We start from the raw sequence: 21,254 nt of genomic DNA on the forward strand, positions 1-21,254 counted from the left end.
ATCAAGTCTGTTTAAAAGGGGGCCGGTCTAAAGAAAAAACCTGTATCTTAAAGTGCTTGCTTCTATTTCTTACTTGACCTTTGCCCCTGCAATGGCCTCAGTCCACTTTTTGTTCATGATCTAATCTTTACGTCTTTGGATGATGAGTAATTTGAAATAGAGACAAATGTCATCAGAGCTAATTACATACTGTATATCTTACTTTGGTGATGAAAGATTAATATACGATATATTTATGCAATAGAAATATGTATAATGTTTTTAGATGGTTATGAATAAATGACATAGTTGAACCAGTTGTCAAGGTTGTTTCTGCCACGCTAACCTCTACAGTATGTTCTCCCTGGCTGCCAGCTGCCTGTGTGTGTGTGTGTGTGTGTGTGCAAGCGTGCACTCTGAAGGGTATGATTTGGATATTGTTGTGGAGGTGTACAAACAGAGCAGTCAGTTTGAAGTACTCTCTTGGACAGTATTTACATGACCTGAATCAGATGTTTGTGTTCACGTGGACTGACAACAGCTTTCATTTTTCATGCTGAATTGAAATACTAGCACCTACTCATATCGGCTGATTATAGAGTGCCGGTGAATAGCTATATTTTTTGCCTTGAATGCCGACTTTTCTCGAAACCAAATGTGATGCACTTAAGGTTACAATGATAATGCAAAGTTTAGTTCATAATAAATGTGTGTTGTCAGTTTGAGTTGTGTTTTATAGCGAAGATGGCAGATGTCTGTGGGGCTGCTTTTAAATCTAAACAGTGCAATCATAACTAGTAAAACTGTTATATACTATACATTATAACCACAGCTAATTTCAAATAAAAACAACATCCATAGGGATCAAAAATCCGTGTCTAAATGCAAGGCCAGCAAAAATGCAATGGGTATCCATTGACCTCTGAACTCTTACAATTATCCTGTACATTAGGTTATGACAAGTAAGTTTGGCCTAGGGTCAATTTGTATTACCTCAGGAAAAAACAAGATTTCTTTCCAGACTAAACTGTTTTCTTCTAATCTAAGATATCTAATCTTGTACAAAAAAAGGACACATGTAGTAAATGTATTGGTTTAAAAATAAAGAGTGACAAAGGCCACCAGCTGTTGCAAGTGTCTCCAAACGTCTTACGATAGTCACCGAGTGATAATGTGGACGTTGTGTGTCATATTTACATTTCAGTTAAGCATCAATTCCAGCAATAGAATCTCTTTGAGTTCTCTTTCTGTTGTTAAAAAAAGTACAAAAATCGATATTTTGAAATCATCTGCTGGACCAAATACTGATGTTGGCAGGCCAGTTTTAGCCCACCTGCCGACAGTTGCTGACCACAGTATATTTTTTTACAAGCTACCTCCTGGTAATCATCCTGTTTATTACATTTCTGCTGCATTACTGTGAATTCTTCTCCTAAACTTTGGCCACCGTACCTGCTGCTTCCTCCTCCACGTCAGGCTCATCATCTTTGTTTCTTTCCCCATCATTCTCTTTTTCTCAAAGCAGTGTCATCACTCCCATCCTCTGTGTTACCAAAGGTCACGGTCACACTTTTCATATTTGCCTCCAGTCCAGTTTATTCACCTTGTTGTTCAGCACGACTCACTTGATGATGTGTGATTTGCTGATGCCCCTCCAGCCTCTTAGCTCTGAACTCTAATGTGGAGGCCACTAGTGCTATGCTAGCTTAGCTCATTAGTGGTTACAACAAACAGTCTGGGTGACAGACTAGTTCACTAGCACACACACACACACTTAAACTTCTCTGCAGCTCACTCCCTTGCATACTTCATTTACCAGAATTCCACACCAAACTACCCACAAGGCCACCCTCTTAAAAAGACATATTTAATATTATATGATTATAATATTGAAATTCATCGTTATTAAGGAAATGATATTGACTGTCATTTTTTTCTTTGTTTTTGAGGTGTTAAAAACTGCTAGGTGGTGAAAAGACAAGTGCAGAAGAAGTTTCTCCTTTTAAAATGTCTACAGCATGGCTTCTATTACCATGGAAATGCACTATAGGGCAGTAATTGTTACAGGCCTCCACACTCGCAGCCTCATACACTCCAGAAATTAGAAAGATTGCGTTCATATGTGAGCACACATGCACTACCTCGTGCGCACTCATAACTCTACTTACTGTCTCTTTTGGATGTGCAAAAATAACTGAATGTCTGGAAAATCAGGTTAAGGGGAAAAACTGGGTCGAAGAGTGGTCCATTTTTAAATCTGTCACTTTGAACTGACATGTTGTCGAAAATGACTTTTAAAATACTGCAGCTGGATCCAGATGATCAGAACTAACATTGCAATTAGTGCAGTGGAGGGAATTATCTCTTCCATAATGGTCATCATTGCGTACTCTGTGATTTGTTATAAAAGAAAATGTATATCCAAAATCATCCATGTCATATTAAAATGTAATTCCAAAGTCATTTCATCCAATCAACTCGGCGGCTCTACTTTTATATTCTCACTCTTTTTGCGCTAAAAAGAATGGCTGTTCTTTGAATCTTTAAATGACCGATGAATTGAAATTTTGAATTTTTAATGCATCAAACACCCAAAAAAGATTGGACAATCACTAATAGCATATTGCTCCTAGTATCTCAGAAACAATGAGACGCACAATGTAAAGCTAAGAGGCTTAATGTCTGCTGTCACCATGGAGAGAACAATAGAGACAGTAATTGTGTCGTACCAGTACTCAAGCAATCCCATTAGCTACTGGGCAGTCAAAGTAAAAAGACATGACTGAGAAGTCAACTGCTTTCAGCCTGATGGAACAAGGCGCTGAGCATGGAGTCTCTACCAATGTCCATATCAGTCGGATACAGTCGTTTTTAAAAGTTAAACATGATGTCACCCACGAAAATCTGTTCTCCCAATTTGAAACCTCCAGAATCGTGATTTTGGCCGGCACCATGTTGAAGTTTTACAACCAGAAGTTGACAAAGGTCCACCACAATCTGGCTCCTATTGGACAAAACATCTGTCAATCACACTCGTGTCCATCACATACTTTATTGTCCGTTTTCCACAGATTTGCAACAGGCATTTAACGAATCTAAAGCCACGTTTCCACTGAGTGGAACGGTTTGGTTTGGTTTGGTTACATATTTTTTTTTGCTGTTTTTTTTTGAGTTTCCTTTAGGAATAGTACCAAAATAACTGCCCCCAACCGCTGATTTTTTCAGTACCCATCCCTTAGGGTACCAGAGTAATGGTACGGTATGGTATGGGTGGAGCTAGACCCACAACAGTCAGCTGATTGGTTGACGCAAAACCTCATCCAAAGCCTGACGTCTTGTTGAGACGAACAGCCACAATTGTTGTCCATTGTGTCGCCACAATTCATCAAGTGGGAAGTGTGGTCATTTTCCCATAGACTTTCAGAAAGAGTTGTGTTTGTATTGAAATTGAGTTGTCCTTCTCGTGGCTACGGGGGACAGTAGCTCAGTGGTAGAGTGTGTGTGTGATAGAAAATGCACTGCACATTTATGTTCTGTGTGAGTGAATGGCAAAAAGACTAGAAAAGCGCTATGTAAAATGTCATTTACTATTTTTTAGTATGTTTTCACATTTCCTGAATTGTTTCAAAAGTGACCCACAAGACGATGCCTATTTTTATGTTTTAAATATACCTTAAATATCTTTAGCAGCACATCAACAATATAATGCACCAACTGTGTAACAAATATTCAACTGACATTGAAAAAGAAACATACGGCACACAACAGAACTAAAATGCCGTTGCTGCTTTTTAATAACATTTTACAGTTTGTGCTTAGTAAAATAATAATGTGGAATTCAACGATTTTGGATTTGATCTGCTTTTTAGATTCAATCCTGAGATGATGACTAATTCCAGACCAACACATTGGGGGGGCGATGTGGCCCGAGGGGAGGTGGAGCAAACAGCTGTTGTAGAGAGAGACAAGCATCGATGAACATTGACTTGTATTTTTTTATTTTTTTTATTTTTCACTCAGATTGCCAATGATAAAAGTGATGTTGATAAATTCTTGCAAAGCCAGTTTATCTGCACTTGTCTGGCTCGGGGTTGCTGATGGCAGCATCCAACCCTGATAACCCCTGTGGCCTGAGGCATGATGTTGGGAGGAAGAGGAGGGCGGAGGATGGAGGATGATGCAGCGACTGGGTCTTGGCCAGCGTATAACCCTAAAGCACCCACTTGTTATTTTGCATATCCATTGTGAAGTAAAATAATACTCATTGCCATAGGCTTTCCTTGTGAACCTGTGATGCTCATTACACAGCAGGAAATTAAATAGTTGGATGGGTGAGACAACTTTGCTATTCTTAGATCTCTAACAACAGGAGGGTAGCAGTGATTTTCTGCCTGAAGGTGACACCTGAGGAAAGAAAACAAAAACTGACTTTATTTCACTGACCACTCAGCGTGTCAGGCTCAGATAACAGTCTTACTGCTGTGCTTCATTAGCTGATCATTACTTACCATGATAAAACTGCAGATGACATTAACATGCACTTGGCTCTGCATCTAATTACTAAGGTTCTTTTGATGCTTTCGTATATATGTGGAATATGAAAAGAGTCATCTATATATATGTATATATATATATATACATAGAAATATGTATATATATATACATATATATATACATAGAAATATGTATATGACTGATCTATATATTTGTTGACTCTTGTTTTGTAAATCCCATTTTAAATTGATACATTATTGTTTCCTCATTATTTCTAATTACTGCCTTAATTACCCATTAAAAAAAAAACAAAAACAAGTACCAGTAGTAAATATGTAATAAATACAACAATCTAGCACATGAGAGCTAGTGAAAACAATGCAGGGTCTACATCCTTTGTTGAACTAATGGGAACAGCTAATGAGATGCATTCAAGAAATCTGTTCAATTTGTTCTGCTCAATCACTTATGCAAACACACATGACGTTCAATAACTAAAAGCTTGTGGTCGCTGCCACCTTGTGACAATCGATGCAGCACAAATCAGGTAGTCACTATAAATAGTATGATAATAAAAGCACAAATAGTTTTTATTATGCAATCTTTGATAAAACATGTTTTGTAGCTTTCTAATAATCATTTATATAATAATAGTCACAGTCACTGATTGACTTTTGTATTCAAATGAATAATCAAACACTCAAATAATCAAATACTCACCCCCACATGTATGAAATATAAACATAGTACCCCCAAGTTCCCCTTTGACCTTGTTAAAATATCCTGTTTAGATACATATATGGTGTCAAATTGGAGTATTTTTTTATTTTCACCTAGATTTGTTTTCAATTATGCATGATTGACTAAGTGAAGCTGTTGCTCCCTTTGAAATCCTTGCTCTTTGTAATTCTGTGATGTCTGATCAAAACTCTCACATGTGTCGTTACCATCACCAAGTCCATGCTGTGCACAGAACACTCGTCTTCTTCTTTTCTACTTGTAAATTATGAGGGGGACCTTTGAAAATACACTTTATTCGTCATGAAAGCACATTGGGATCAGTCTGTCTATTTTCTCCAGGAATGTTTTTAACACTGGCTTAATTTCATTTAGTGACGAAAACAATATAAAAGACATGAAAATCACAGAAGCAAGGGGAAAAAAAAAATAGTGTAACAAGAAAGAGAGGGCCCATGTGTGGGAGGCTGCATGCATATGTGCGGGCTATGAGCCTGTGAGACTGCATGCACCTGGAAAGCACTTGACAGATGGTTTCTTCGGCTCGAGCTGAATGTTGCTTCTTTTGTTCCTCAGTGTTATACAGAGATAGAAAGTGTTTTGGTCAGCATTTTGATTAAGCTACACTCTTTCGACACTCAATTGCTGTGGATCTTTTCCTCCTGTATCCCTAGTTTCCTTTTGTTTAATTTTGTGATCTAAGAGAGATCAGAGCTTTGACTTCCTCCGCTGATGTTTTCTTGTTTACTATCACAGCACAGAGCTGTGCGTCTGGAGTCATTATGTGCTGCATATCGGTAAATCCTCAAGCTGTAGCAGGGATTTGGTCATTTGTAAGAGACAGGTAAAGATTATGGTGCAAATGTTGTTTTTTTTTCACAATAACCTACAGTTGTCTTTCTCCAGCAGTCAATGACGCTTGTTCCATCATTAGATATACTATAGCAGCATTGCACAGGTTTGTTTTGTTCAGTCTTCCATGTCATTAGTCATACTGTTTTCCCATAACTAAAGAAAGCTGTCATAGAGGAGCCAGAACACATTCACATTAAATAAGCTGGACGGTTGTGGGTTTGATTCTCGGCTCCGCTAGTCTACATGCCGATGTCTCCTTGGGCATGACACCTGACCCCATGTTGCTCCCTACGGCTGTGTGAATGGGTATGAAAGATGAGTGGTAGGACATGCACTGCACATACAGGTATATGCACTGTATGGAAGTGTGAGTGAACGGGTGAATGGCAAAACTGTGGCGTAAAGCAGCTTTGAGTGTCGTCAAGACTAGAAAAGTCCGATATAAATACAGACCATTTACTATTATTTTGAGGTTTGAAATAATTCTTAGAACCAGCCATGGATATCATTACACTAATGCTATTAGCTCTACACCAATTGCTCACTTAATCAACTACTGATTTATTGATTACTTATTATATAATCACCAACTATTATTAAATATATATATATGTATATAAATATATATATATATATATATATGTATATATATATGTATATATATATATGTATATATATGTATATATGTATATATATATGTATATATATATATATATATATATATATATATATATATATATATATATATATATATATATGGTATAATAAATCATATATATTAAAGGTTTTTGAGATTTATGAACACATTATGGATATATTTTTGTTGGTGACCATCTTGTGGACCAAACAGACAATCTGTTATTCAAACAAACAAGACAGATTAGTAAGAATTAAAATATTTAGTTGCAGCCCTAAACATTATTCATACGTTTAATTTAAGGTAGGACATACAGGTCATCTTCTGTATGTTTACCAGCGGTCACCTGAGACCAAGGGTGAAGTGAGGTGAAAGTCCTCCCTCCGACAGTGTTTGAACAGCCTCTCACCGCATTGCTCAGGCCTTAGCAGATAATTAATAGACATGATTTCCTCACATGTACTGTTTTACACCTTCCAATAATGCACATTCATTAAGGAATGTTTAATATAAAATGTTTTGGTTTGACTTGAGGATGAGATGTGCCGCAATCAGGATGCAAATAAGACGTGACAGTCACGCTGGTGTTGGATTGTCACTGTGGAACCTTGAGAAATTGCCCTTCTAAATTTAGCATGTACTCTTTGCAGCAAATGTTCCTGCCCTTTGTGATACTGTGGGTAATAATCCTTACTATTTTTGTTGTTTGAAACTAAATGAGGCTTTAATGCACTCTGATTCCATCTCACATTGCTCATTAACTATTCCCTGAAAGTCCTTGTACTTTCATTTTCATTTTATTATTCATAAAGAATTTAAGACACTTTTAAGTGTGAAATTCAAGTCTCCAACATTCTGTTTTGATGTGAAAGAAACTCACAAAGCAGATAGGAGGATAAAGACACAAAGCTGTGCTTGTTCCTGACACTGAAATATTAAAGGTTTTTTTGATTCTTCATTGTGTGAACCTGTTCAGCAAATGTGTGTCCTCACTCCTCTGTCTTCCTCATCACAGGCTCTGCACACTCTGTCTTTAAAGCCTCATTAAAGGTGCTGTACACGGCATTTGAAGCCTTTTATCGCTAACCGTCTTCTTCTTCTTGCCCTTTTGTTTTACAGATGGTCACGAGAACAAAGAAAATATTTGTGGGCGGCTTGTCGGCCAATACAGTAGTGGAAGATGTGAAGCAGTATTTTGAACAGTTTGGGAAGGTAAGGCTGTTTTATTTTATTATTATTATTTATTTTTTTTTAGTGCTGCTTTTTATTGTGCTGTCTCAATAACCATTGCATATTGGATGTTAGAGTATTTCAACAAATCAGATTTCATTGTATCATAATCACTGAGATAAACCACACACACACACACACACACAACAAATATATTTTGATTAATTAATGCCTCAGCTGCACAACTGGTGCACAGCCCCTGCTGTCACTCTGACAGATACACTGCGGTTCACACCACATGGTCACCACTCCAGCAGTAGCCAACACTAATTTAAGCATTAAAGGGACAGTTCAGGTGTTTCAGAGTGTGGTTGTATGAGGCACTGACACACAATTAGCACTGACTGCATTAAGCTCACCTCCTGTGTGCCTCCTGTGCCAGAAGACAGCGACACTTACTTTCTCTTAAAAGATGGTTGCCAGAGGTGACACGAGCAAAAACTGATTTTATTTGGTTGTGGGGGGAGTGGACATCCAGCCAAGGATCCTTGGCTGGATGTCCACTCTCCTTCTCGCTCTACCTTTCATGCATCTGTCCTGTTTAAAATATACGCTCACTATTTCGACAGCCTTTTCTGACTGATATCGGAAGTTTGTATTGCTTTGTAAGACGCGCCATAGAGAAAATCAGTGATTTTATATCACACCACACAAGAGTTGTTGATCCACTGCTGCCTCCACAGGTCAGTCATAGTGTGTTATTTTGTGTCTGAATCATCACACAAACTTACCAACCAAGGCAGCGGTATACTGGCAGCTCCTGCAGTGTAAAAACGCTGATTTTCTAAGACTGTCCTCCAATAAAACACACATGTAGGTTGTATGCAGAAATTAAGACCTATATTTACGGGTTCTAAACCAGCGCAGTAGTAGTAGCAGTAGTACATATATGACAGAAAACTGGTACCTTGGACGTGTCGTCATCCAGTAGCTTCGCAGAGGTTTCCACTGGCAGGTTGCTTAGTGGTTAAAGCATTGTACTTTGGTGTAGTCGACATGGGTTTTATTCCAATATGCTAATTTATAGTATTTTATTTTTTTGAATTTTTACCAAATAACCCTGTCTTTTTTGCCCTAACCCTAAACTCACTAACACCTGTGCATAGTTGAGTTGAAAAATACTGGACCAGTGCGCTTAAAACGTAGTGATGGGTTTGGCCAAAATGACCTATCGTTACATTTCAGTAGGAGGACAGGTCGGATATTCTCTATGGACTGTGGCATGGAAGAGTGGGCTAAACACATGGAAGGAAAGGTTGTCTAATGGTGAGATAAACACAAACATGTTCATAAAATATAACAGATCTTGTTAGGTGAGCCTAATTTAAGTGGCTAAAATGAATAGCCCATGTCTCTGCTGGTTCCCAGAGCAGGGATGTGTCAGTACACCATACAAAAAACAACCTAAACTCTCCCTTTAAAAAGAAGCAACCACCTCTAGTTTAGGTTTTTGTCCCAACAGGTATACAAATACATTTGGAATCTGACACAAAAACAGCTGGAAAAAAAATGGCAACAGCTTCACACAGCCCTTAATGCATATTCAACAACAACAACACAAGAGCACAAACGAGCAATGACAACCAGCTGCCAAGACCAAAAATAAAACACATTACTAGCAATGTTTTTCCATATCTGTGTTGGCACAATATTAAAATCACATATTACTTGGTGTTGGAATCAAAGTTGAAATGTGGCTATTGTGACAGGGTTATTCCACTGTGTTGTGCAAGGAAGACACACCCACTTAATTTAAATTCAGCCTTTTTCCCCCCACGTACACACTGTTCTCATGACCGGTTCCCCCAGCTGAAAGAGGCACACATGCACACAACCTCTTATGCAAGGACAGGCATCGTACACAAACACACACACACAAACACATGGGTGTGTGCGCACCCACACAAACAGGCTTTGATACAGTGGCATCATTTCACAGATAATTTCCCTACGCTGAGTGGAGATCCATTTCCCTCATGTCATATTCCACATCAGTCAAGGTCACCTTCAGCTGATACAGCTCCTCTAACATCATCACTTGACCTTGAGTTTAAACAATTTCACTGAGGATGGATTTTTCATGGGCACATAATGCACCATGTCCTGGAGGAGACAAAAGAGCTGTTACAAATTAATATAAACTGACAATAGGCAACCACCTTTCGCCTAGAAAAGCCAGTGTGATTTCTGTGTGTGCGTTTTTTGTGGCTGAAAGTGTGGTAGGTGAAGGACTTTGTTTTGGTCTTTTTTTTTTTATGGAAGTGGCTATGAAGACCTCACAATGGCCCGCGCTGCCGCTCCATGTAAAGATGCCTTATTTGCACAATAGAACGCGGCGAGCAAATATTCAGCACGACTTTGCAATCAATTGATCCGAGAAAAGGCTTGAAATGATTTTCGACTTGATTGAATGACATAATTGACTTGATTATACAAAGTTTTTTCCCTCCTCAAGGAATCCTCAAATGCTTAGGAGGAAACCAACAAATCAGACTGATTGAGCGAGATTGTGTGCATGTTTCTGTGTGTGCTGCTTTTAGAGCCTACTTGTGCATGCTTGGATGTGTCTGCCATACTGCTCTTGCCATGCGTGAGTGTGTCAGCGATTAAGTGTATTTATGTGGGTGCATGATTAGGTATGTGTGTGTGTGTAGAGGTTTATAGTGCAAAAAGGGTGCGGGATCAGAGTAGATATGTGTGGACTGTGGCTGTGACAAGACACCGAGCAAAGAGAGGTGTGTTCCTGTGCGTTCCTTCAATTCCTGCCTTGCACATTCCAGGATTTATTAAATAACCTGCCTGTCACTGCATCCTACCATTATCGCCACATACACACCACTCAGAGGACTTACTGTATACACAGAAGGGAAAACCAGCTAATTGAGTTTCCTCTGCATAGAATCCTGGTTGCAGTCATCAGTTTGTCTGTCTGCCTCTGTGCTTGTCAAAGGCGACATTAGCCAGCAATAGAGCTGCACAATTCTGGGAAAGGATTTCCTTTGGTTATCATTTTTCTATCATGCTAATAGTCTATAGGATTAGTTATGTGTCAATGATTTGATGTTGTCTTGACAATAAACATATTGTCAACATATAATTAAATAAGATTATACGTGTGATCATATGTTGACGTGATCCTGTTAACTTTCAAGTGACAGACTAATGACAAGTGCATATCAACCAATAAGTTGCTGACAGAGAACTCGTTAAATGATGAACACAACAATACTATTTATAGTCAACAGGCACTTTTGTGTAAATGTAGGGTAATAAACACTTGAAGCACAACTTAGAGTTTACTGGCAATGTGTTTATTGTATGTCACTTGAATAAGCCTCATTTGATTTTCGGTTGACATGATTCTGAATACCTGTTCAACAATGTTAACAGAGGACTATGGAAATAAAGTGTTCCCCTTTTTTCCCCCCTTTTTTTCTTGGTTAAGATGCAATCATATTACACATCACATTTCAAGCAGAGATATAAATATACATGATGTAATAACTGTCACTGGTTAATCAATCATTACCCATTGAACAAGAAGGTGAAAGGGGTAAATACACGGGTTAGTTTTTACATGTCTAAACAGCAGCATAAACAGTATGAGGATGTCCGCATCACCACACACACACACACACACACACTCCTGCCCTGGTTGACCATCCAAACATCCATAAAGTTTTAAGTGTCTTCAACCGGCAGTTGTTGGACTTTACTTTAACTGTGTGAGAGTGTGTGACTGCACGTCACTACAGCCTGAGAAGCATAAGAGTCACGCACTGTGAACTTGTTCAGCGATCAAACATCGACCGTCATTAATGAGCCGAAGTGTTAGCAGCAGCTTAATACTTATGACAGACTGTGAACTTTGAGACCTGCAGCACAGACACAGGGTGTTTGATTTTGTTGTTGCGGTGTGGTCGAACAGATTTTCTGTGCACAGGACGAGTGTGTGATTGTTGTGATTTATATTCGTATTTATTTATTTTCTGACCATTGTATCGTTTGATTTTTATTGTCTGTGAATGATGAACATCCTAAACTTTTTTTTAAAATCAAATATCTTTTTTCGGATTGTCTGAAACACAAACTTTCTCTGCTTTCCTCTCACTCATCCATGAGCTCACCTGCTTTGTTGCAGCTGATGTCTTTTTGTTTAAATGCATCAGAATTGTTGTCATGTAGGGATGAGATCACATAAAGGTGTGACAGAGGATCATAATTTCTCCTTTTTTATTAAACGTCAAGGTGTCATGCAGGACACATTGTCACTTTCTAAAGTGACAATGTGTCTTTCTGTCTTGGTGCTATTTCAAGCACTTTCAAGCATCATGCAATACAAGCAAATGGTCTTACTTTCATGGTTCAAGCTATTTTAGCAGTAGTGTGTGTGTGTGTGTGGCAGCATAGGCCAATTAGCAGGATGTGGTCTGCAGAGATGGTGGTGGTTGTGAGGCAGTGGAGGGGAAACAGCTGGTGTGGCCACAATTGGGTCACAGGTTCTGCCTGTAACCTCCACACCCCCTCTCCCTTCCTCCCTCCCTCCATCATTCGCTCCCATCTCCATTCTGTCAGGGGGGGGAGAGGTGGCATTTGTTATGGAGAGACGCTGACAGCTCTCGTGCACATCAGTCTCACTGCCAGTCTCACAGCCGTCACCATTAGCAAAGAGCACATTGCCCGAGCTTGGCGCAACTTCAGACGAGCTGCTCCAGAGTCTGGGCCCTCTTTGTTTTATTTATTTCTTTTTTTATCTGCCTTCAGTACACGCTTACGGTTTGCATTTGAAGTGATTGTTATAGTCATTTGAATGGAACTGCAGTGTGGTTGTGTTTGAGTGATTCTAATGCACCTCAGATGGATCCCATTACCTGCCTAATAGTAGCCACATCCTGCCTTCCATTTTTTTTTTTTCTTTCTTCTTAGCAGCGCACAGCACCTAAAGCCCTGCAAGCCAGATGAGACAATCTTATCACCACAGCCCGGCCTCCCTTTATATTCAAGGACTCTTCACTGCAGGCTGCTGCTATTTCTGTCTTGCAATGGAGTCAAATTAATCAGTGTGCTGTTTGTGCGGTTATGTGCAGACATAAACGTCTAAGAGAAAAAAAACAAAACAGTTAGCCTACGGAGAACACATTTTAGATTTTTACCTCCGTAGTTGACGGTGTTGCTATTTGGCCATACCATGGTGTTGTTAAGTTTGCAATACACACATCTCTAAGCATTATAATGCATTTTCCTTCAAGCCACTGTGTTGGTCTATGGTTTGCATTACAAGCAGAAACATTGTGTTCACAGAAGATGTTTTTAACTATTTTCCACTTATCGGCAAAGTCTGTATTCATCATATGTTATATTATATTTTTTGGTTTAATGGAGGCAGATGATAATAATTTTGGCTTGCAACTATATACATATTTGTTCAATCATTTATTGGGTTTGATGTCATGTCAGTAAAGTGACAGTAATTGCTGCTGGGATATTCAGTTTCCTGTCATGTGTGACAAAAAATAAAAATCATGTTTTTTCTTCATGATATTTGACTTTTGCACTTTTAAATGACGATTTACATCATTATAGTTTCAATGATTCTTCAGTCGATCAACAATTTTTGCAGCATTTCTTTTCATAGTTTGACTTCTAAAGAGCAACAGTTGCATGGATTTTATTTCCATGTTCGGTTTTGATGTTGTTCAGCTTTGAGGATCCATAAAACATTTCAGTGAGGAGACTCCGTATGAGGCATAGGCGAGCTTCTCCAGTGCTTTGTAAAATATGGATTGTCTAGCACGTTTTTGTTGATTTAGAAAGAATCATTTTCATGTTGGCCCTAAAGAGCCCTCCTACTTTCCAATAAATGAAACACCTGTTATCCAAACACCTACCACTTCAAACTGTTTCCCAGAGGCATGGACTTGATTAAAGATGGAAGTATGTGTGATGACACCTTTATAAATTTAGATGTGATGGACCAGTAGAGCCTTGCCCAGGCATGAGAAGAGCTCTTCCTACAATTAAAGGCATAATTAGCTCGGGTGGTTAATGCTTCCTCATTGGTTTATTGGTAATCAGCTTTGAGTGCAACTTGTAGTAGCTGTATTTGGCTAAGCTAACCTGCTCAATGACTTCCATGTCAGTGGGCAGTGACGATCATGTCCAGGCTGTCCTGGTTCTCATGCTCCACTGGTATACAGCCAGATCCTGAAGGTGGGGCTGAATGAGAGGAGAAGCTTAGGCGTTTTACTGCTGCTGGGCTCAGGAGGGATAAAGGTGGAGCTGGAAAAGGTCACTACAGAGTCCTAAGATGAGACAGTGGTCTTGTGGTGTTAAAAAAGAAAAAGAAGAAATTCAGTCACGGAGTGTGGCTGTGAGAGTGATGACACCTGTCGGAGGACACTGGAAAGATGAGTGAGTGTGTCCTAGTCCACCACAGCAGCTGTGCACTGTTTTTTTCTTGTGTTTCACCTCTGGCCAAGGAAGCGTCTGCATATTTTGCTCATACTTTGTCTGAGAGGAAGCAGATGAGGGGAAGAAACAGAGTCAGGGAGAAAAAAAGAGATCTTCTTTTGTTAGTGCAGGAAATTTGTTCTGAGGCTCAGGTAATCTGCTGCCACAGCTGACATTTTGCATGCACTTACATTTTACAAGGAGCAGAAAAATACCTCTCTGACCATCTTTAAAACACTTTCTTTTGTTTAACCTTTATTTAAGCAGGTGCACAAATACAATGTGACATACTTTTCTTGTTATTATTATTTTGGCTTCTTCCTTTATGAGTCACCACAGCCATAATCTATCTCCATCTTGTCCTCTCCCTTGCGTCTGTCCTCATGTCCTCCTTCACAGCATGCATACATATACACAGACTCCAATACAACTCTTTAAACCTTCTGCTTCATGCCAATGTTGTAAATTACAGACTTGAGCTTGTATTTAAAAAGTGCATCTGATTCTCTGCAGAAATTAAAGAAATGCAAAAAAACAACAACAAGCCAACAATCTTTGATGTGACTTGTTTCATTCATAGTTCCTGCGTGATCAGTTTGATTGCTGAATTTAAATTTTAACCTCAAGTGACAACACATTTTAGCTTTGACATAAACAACACATAAACCAGGCTTTATTGGAATGTGTGAAATTGGACATGAAGTGTGCTTTGGGCTTGTATTAAAATTGATTGGAGCTTTGGGGGGGGGGAAAAACAAAACAAGTATACAGTTGTGACTTGTTCTCTGGCATAAATGTAGATGATTTATGCAAAAAAGAAACGGTAGCGAAAAAAAAAAAAAAAAACTTTGTATAAACCAGAAGAACCTAATCAAAAGACTCCAGTCCTTCATTCCACTCCCTCCGCTAGTGCAGGTGCACATTTGCATGCCATTTACATGGTAGCTAACAGTGACCACCACTCCTGCAACGTCTCATGTCCATCATCCACTGACATTCTGTCATTGTTTCCGCTCTGCTGCAACTTGACTAATCAGTGCAGTATACAGTCTGGTTCCAGTGATTATAAGGAGTGATCAGGGCAGCGCTGATGGAGCATGTGCCTTACAGTGCAGATTTTAGCCAGAGGGCTTCAATCTCATTGCAGTCACTTGTACTTAGTGACTGAGACCAGCCGTGAGAAGGGCAGAGCAATAGAAATGAATTGGCCATGAATGTGGATATGGCCGCGGCGCTGCAGGGACACACAGGGGGAAAGGGCCAGTTAGACAAACTATTTCATATCCCCCTTGACCTTTATTTGCCCAGTGGCCCAGCAACATTTCCAATAGAGTACCTTTTAAATGGCCGTTGAAGAATTGAGCTACAGTGTTCTTCTTCATTTATTGTGTGTGTCATTCTATGAGAATGCAAACACGAGTGCTAATGCAAGTGTCCCCAGCAGAGGTTACTGATTTTTTTTTACTTAAAGGATTAGACCTTTAACAAAAAAATCCAATTGATCTTTGACTATTGCTGATCCTTATAAAATACCTATCTGATGGGCAATGACGCACTGTGCTGTATAGGCAGCTCACAAAGAGAGCACAGGCTCAGGGGAGATTGACACCTTTCTGTATGTCTGTAGTCTCATCTCCCAGCTGTCCCTCCTGAAATGGCTCCCTCAGGATAAGCTGGGATTGGCTTGATTGTGTTATCGGTGACTGATCAGGTCACTGAATGATGGAATTTTGAGCCCCTGTTCTGCTTAAAGAATGAAATGTTTAAAGAAGATTGACTGTGATTGCATCGGATCCAGCACCTGCTCAAAGGGGTCAATCAGGTGAAGGCAAGAGGCAGCAATCTCTGCTGTGCTATTGTGACACGAATGACAGTGGGGGGGAATTAATGTGTGTGTTCAGGTAGGGTGTTGCTGGACGGGGAGGGGGTAAAGATGCCATTCAACAGGGAAGCAGTTGAAAAATGTCATCAGAGGAAGTGTCATGAGTAATTTGCAGCAGTCTCACCATCAGCTTGGTGTGGAGGTAGACGCCTCCACCTGAGCCTCGCAAACTGCGGCCTCGTCCTGAGGGAATTCTAGGTGGGAGAACACTTCCAAGATTCAAAGAAGAGTTTATTTCCCAGGTGGTTGGGAAAAATGTATTGGTATATCCCATATGTGTGTGTTCTAAAGATTGGCATGGAATAAAGCCTTTAGAAGATAGGAGTCTGGTGACACACACACATACACACACACACACACGTGAGAGAGCCAATTGCTTGGGGAAAATTGCAATGTTAAATAGTTCTGTGTGGTTTTGAAGGATGGATATATAGATAGATGGACTAATGGATCAATTAATGTGCAGTTCTTATATGGAACTAAATAAATCACTGTGGCGCAGTTTTACTGTAAATTTACAGTAAAATGCAGTATTTATGCATGGAAATCACAAGGTTACAGTGAAATGCTGTTATAGGAAAATACTGCTATATACTAGTATTGCAGTAGTACTGTGAAATTACAGTAAACTACAATACATAGGTAGGCAAGGAGGTAGGTAGGTAGATAGATCGATAGGTTTCTTTGCTGTGACTCAAGTGCATATTGAGAGACAAGTAGAGACAAGTGCATTTGAGTCGAGGTCCACTGAAGACAAAGCCCTCCTCTGAGTGACAGACCTGATGTCTTTTCCTGCTGCAGCCAAATGAGAAACAAAATGATGCTGTCAAAATTTCAGCTCTCACCTGATAGGCTTCTGAAGAGGATGCAAAACTGCTCTTCAGCCCAAATAACCCTTTTTATCTTCATCAGATATTTTTTTCTTAACAGAGGGTTGTCAGAGCCCCATTTGAAGAGCTCCAGGACACCAGCGGTCATGAGACATGACTCAGCACCACCTGGAGAACAGGCAGCTGACGTCGTACATGTGAAAATGATGATGATGCATAATGCTCACTGTACATGTGAGCAACATATGCATAGTTGTATAGCTCTTTTTATAGAGAGGTATGCTAAATGTATTTCTCTGGCCCTTTGTGTGGTTTCATCCCCAGTGCCTGAGCAGCAAAGCGAGGACAATAGAAGTGCTTGAGGTTTAGCTGCAACTCTAATGCTGTACTCGCATTTTAAGGTATACTGTAAACAGAAAATTAAAAAAAAAGTTTTATTGTGGCGGTGGATTTAACATTGACACAGTCTTTGCCGTCTCCAGCAGTTGGCAAAATAAATCCATACACTTATCTTTTGGGGAAAAAAAAGAGAGTAGAAACCAAGAGCTTTTCTCCTGACTGCCAATTTGCAGTAAGAGAAAATGTGTGGAGTGGAATGTTAGTTTCAGAATGAGTTTCTCTCACGGCCTTTCCTGCAGCCAACTTCAGATTGAATAATAAAGTCTCCTTTGCTGTGAGGGTTTGTTGCGACTGTCTGTTATCCCATGATAATGACAATATGTCTTTTTTTCGTCTTAATATAACAACGTGACTTCATTATAAATGTTGAGAAATTACTTTAAGTAGCTAACTGCCTGCACTTCTTCAGCCACCTACAGCAGTGTTGCCAGGTCCACAGGCAGCTCCAGCTCATGAGTGCCTCCCACACATCGCACTGCCTTCTTGAAATCACTTAATAAATGTTCCGACATTGGAAAATGTACACAATGTTCTGTGGGTTGAAGTGAAGGGCTAATGAAGTCTTGGCTGTTTCACTTATCTGAAACACTTACAGCTGTGTGTCTAGATGTCCTCAGGTATGTTCATTGTGTCAAATTATCCTCATTTAATGCCCAAACTAAACCTGTAAAAGCTGACATTGGTAACAGCCAGCCATGTTTAGCCGTAGTAATTACCCAGAATAATATAAACAATAATCAGTACATCAAATAGTCGATTCAAAGGCAAAGAAGTTGAGTAATGTGCCTCTTCATAATAAAAAAATAGAGATACACAACTAATGTTTTTTTTAATGATTGAATTGATTGAAATACACATATCTGCAGTGCATCTATCACCACAAGGTGGTAGCAGCCACAACTATTGAGTTAGTGGGCTTCATTTGTGTTTGCAGACGTGATGACATTTTACAAGGTGTCTTGAATGCATCTTGAAGCTGCTCCTCTAAGCTCAACACGTAGGTCCCTCAGAAGTGATGACATTTACCAGGGTCTTTGAATGCATGTAATTAGCTCAACACACTGGGAATGCAGACTCATCAGCAGATCATATTATTAGGAACAAAAACATAATTTTTCTGAAAAAAAATCTGAAGTCCAAAAAAAGTGAACTCACCATAACAAAGCACCAGCCCGACATGAGCTCTTCATTGCAGCACCTCTTCCGGTAATTTGGCGACTGGAGAGGTAAAACTAGATTACAATATTCAGAATGAATGCTTTTACTCACATAAGCATTCAACTTGTTTCATTGGTTTAATTTTGGTGAAATGCTCCCATAGATTTTCAGTCTCATATATTTAGACTTTTATTCCCTCCCACTCTGCCATTATTCACCAGTTCCTCTGGATTAGTGGACTAATGGAGCACAATGCTGCCCCCAGCACTTGCTGTGGTGCACTGCTACAAATTAACATTTACCTGGTGTTATTTATGTAATAATACATAATCATGCCAACACTAAGATTCTGCGTGAACATGAATTTTTTTCATAATTAAAGTTGTCGACTGATCGCTGCAGAACCAGTGTTGACTGAAATGTTGTAAAATCATCATACTTGACAGAGAGGTAGAGAGAAAGTCCAGGTGTTTACATAGCACTGCGAAGAACATTTACTCAGATGTAAATTGACCACTGATTAGGGGGCGCACATTGTTTCACACTTTAAAATGAGTCCACTTATCAACCTATTTGAATGTGTGTTCAGTTAATAGAGCTAATCAAAATATTAATTTGACTCTCAAGTACTGGAAACAACCAGAGACAGACGGAGGCTGAAACGCCAGGCATTGCCATTAAGAATTCCAAATCAAACATAGAGTACTCATGGTTGAAATAATGTTCTTGTTTGATAGTGTTTTGTTTAAAAAAGCCTTTTAGGGACAATTCGTTTTGGATTGTAAAGGTCAAGAGACTTGCTTGAGAGAGTCACATTATACAAACATTGGCAAAACCGAAGAGCAAATATCATCTTGCACTTTATTTCTAAAAGCCTTTGTTGTATTTGAAAGAAGGCAAATTTACTCTGTTGTCACCTACAGCAACTTTTGTTTTTATGATTATTAATGGATGTACCCGGTGCGGAAAAAATGTATAATCTATGTTTGACAGTTTGGTGAAATGAGCTAAACTCATTTCCTTAGACATTGTACAGTAACTATGTAGCACAAAGAAAACAGACTCACCATTGCATCCTGTGCTGCTGAGCTACAGAATGAATGAATGAGAAAGTGTGTTTGTTTGCTTCTACTTTATGACAGTAAACTGTATATCTTTGGATCAGTGGCTGAGTGGGTGATCTCAGTTAAGGTTAATTTATCATTAATTGTACTATTATATGCTTTTATTATGGCACCACACTCTTACTGTGTCTACCTTAGCACTGACTGCTGCAAATGTGCTATTGCATCCATTCTGATTATTCTTTGTTTATTTTTCAAAAAGTATTTTCATTTTTCTTCTTTGAGCGCACATTTGAGTTCTTTGTTATGCACATTAGCACCTGTGGAAATTGCTGTCTGACCGAGTTTTCGGGCAATCTTTGTGTTCTCACGAGCCGAGCTGCAGGCTTCCTTCTGCCCTGACAGATGCCACCCTCACCTTCCTTTGATCTGTATGTGGTTTCCACGGCAATAGTGGCCAAAAGTATGTTTGCAGGAGTAGCGCACAGCAGGCTTCCGTCCTGTTCTTCATTTTAGGCCCAATGGGTCCACAATGATCATCTGCAAAGCCTGTCATTGCACCACGTACCGGCAACAGAAAGTATGTCTTTACTAACACACATTGTTTCATCTAAATGAGGATTTCAAGTTGTGGTCTACAGTTGCTGTACTCTCTCTAGGGTCACGCAATGACCATCGTGGTCGCACTCCACCCCGGCATGCGTAGAGGGTCCATTCAGTGGTGCTTGCAGCCCTAGTTTATGTTCTCTCTGGACAGCAAACTCACTCCTTCGCTGCGGAAGAACAATGCAGTTAGCGGGCAGACATGTACACAATGCTAGAGAGTGACAACAGATCCCTATCTCAGCTGCCATGCCATGAATAATCGTTAGCTTATTTTCTGAAGTGGTATCTCAGAGCTGTGGTCGAATTATCTAAAAGCTAAATAAGTCTGCTTGATTGCACTAATGGCACAGAGCCAAGATCTGGCTCCCGGTCCTGTCTCTCAGCCTAATCTTTTGGTCACGGACACATTGACCAGCCTCTGTCTCTCTGTGTGTGTCTCCCACTTATACACACACACTTATCTTGCTGTAGTACTGAGGACACTCATAGACATTATGTATTACTTATACTAACCCTTATCTAAATCTATAACCAAGTGATAAAGGGCCAGCTAGTAACAATTACAATGATTTACGAGCAAAAATGGAATATGATTACATTACATTACATTACATTAATGTAATATGAATATGTTGATATTATTGCATGTAATAATAATAATATAAGAAAAGCTTGGTTTTTACAGCCATAGAATATGTTTATGTGCTGTATGTTAAATCAAGGGACTTACTTTACATGGGCTGCCATCCAAATGGATGTCAAGCAGACACATCTTCATTTTCTGATGCACTTGGGACAGGGAGTGAAGTACTCCACTAATAATATCACTAATCCTTACGCATTGGACCTCAAACCTATACAAAAAGCTACAAAATGTCCCCCAAAGATCAATGTGTCCTCACAACCCATTCAAGACATGTGGGTTCACACAC

General features: G+C 39.4%; 1 protein-coding gene across 7 annotated transcripts in view; it reads left to right on the forward strand.

The window, feature by feature from the left end:
• Window positions 1–21,254, forward strand: part of LOC122779366 (RNA-binding protein Musashi homolog 2) — a 315,696-nt gene that overhangs the window by 96,984 nt on the left and 197,458 nt on the right. For all 7 annotated transcript variants that reach the window (XM_044041613.1, XM_044041611.1, XM_044041616.1 and 4 more), the window contains exon 6: window positions 7,823–7,915. In XM_044041613.1, coding sequence (XP_043897548.1) covers window positions 7,823–7,915 — 93 coding nt within the window. The remainder of the gene's footprint in view (window positions 1–7,822; window positions 7,916–21,254) is intronic.

Source organism: Solea senegalensis, linkage group LG13, assembly GCF_019176455.1.
Source record: "Solea senegalensis isolate Sse05_10M linkage group LG13, IFAPA_SoseM_1, whole genome shotgun sequence".
NCBI classification, from domain to species: Eukaryota; Metazoa; Chordata; class Actinopteri; order Pleuronectiformes; family Soleidae; genus Solea; species Solea senegalensis.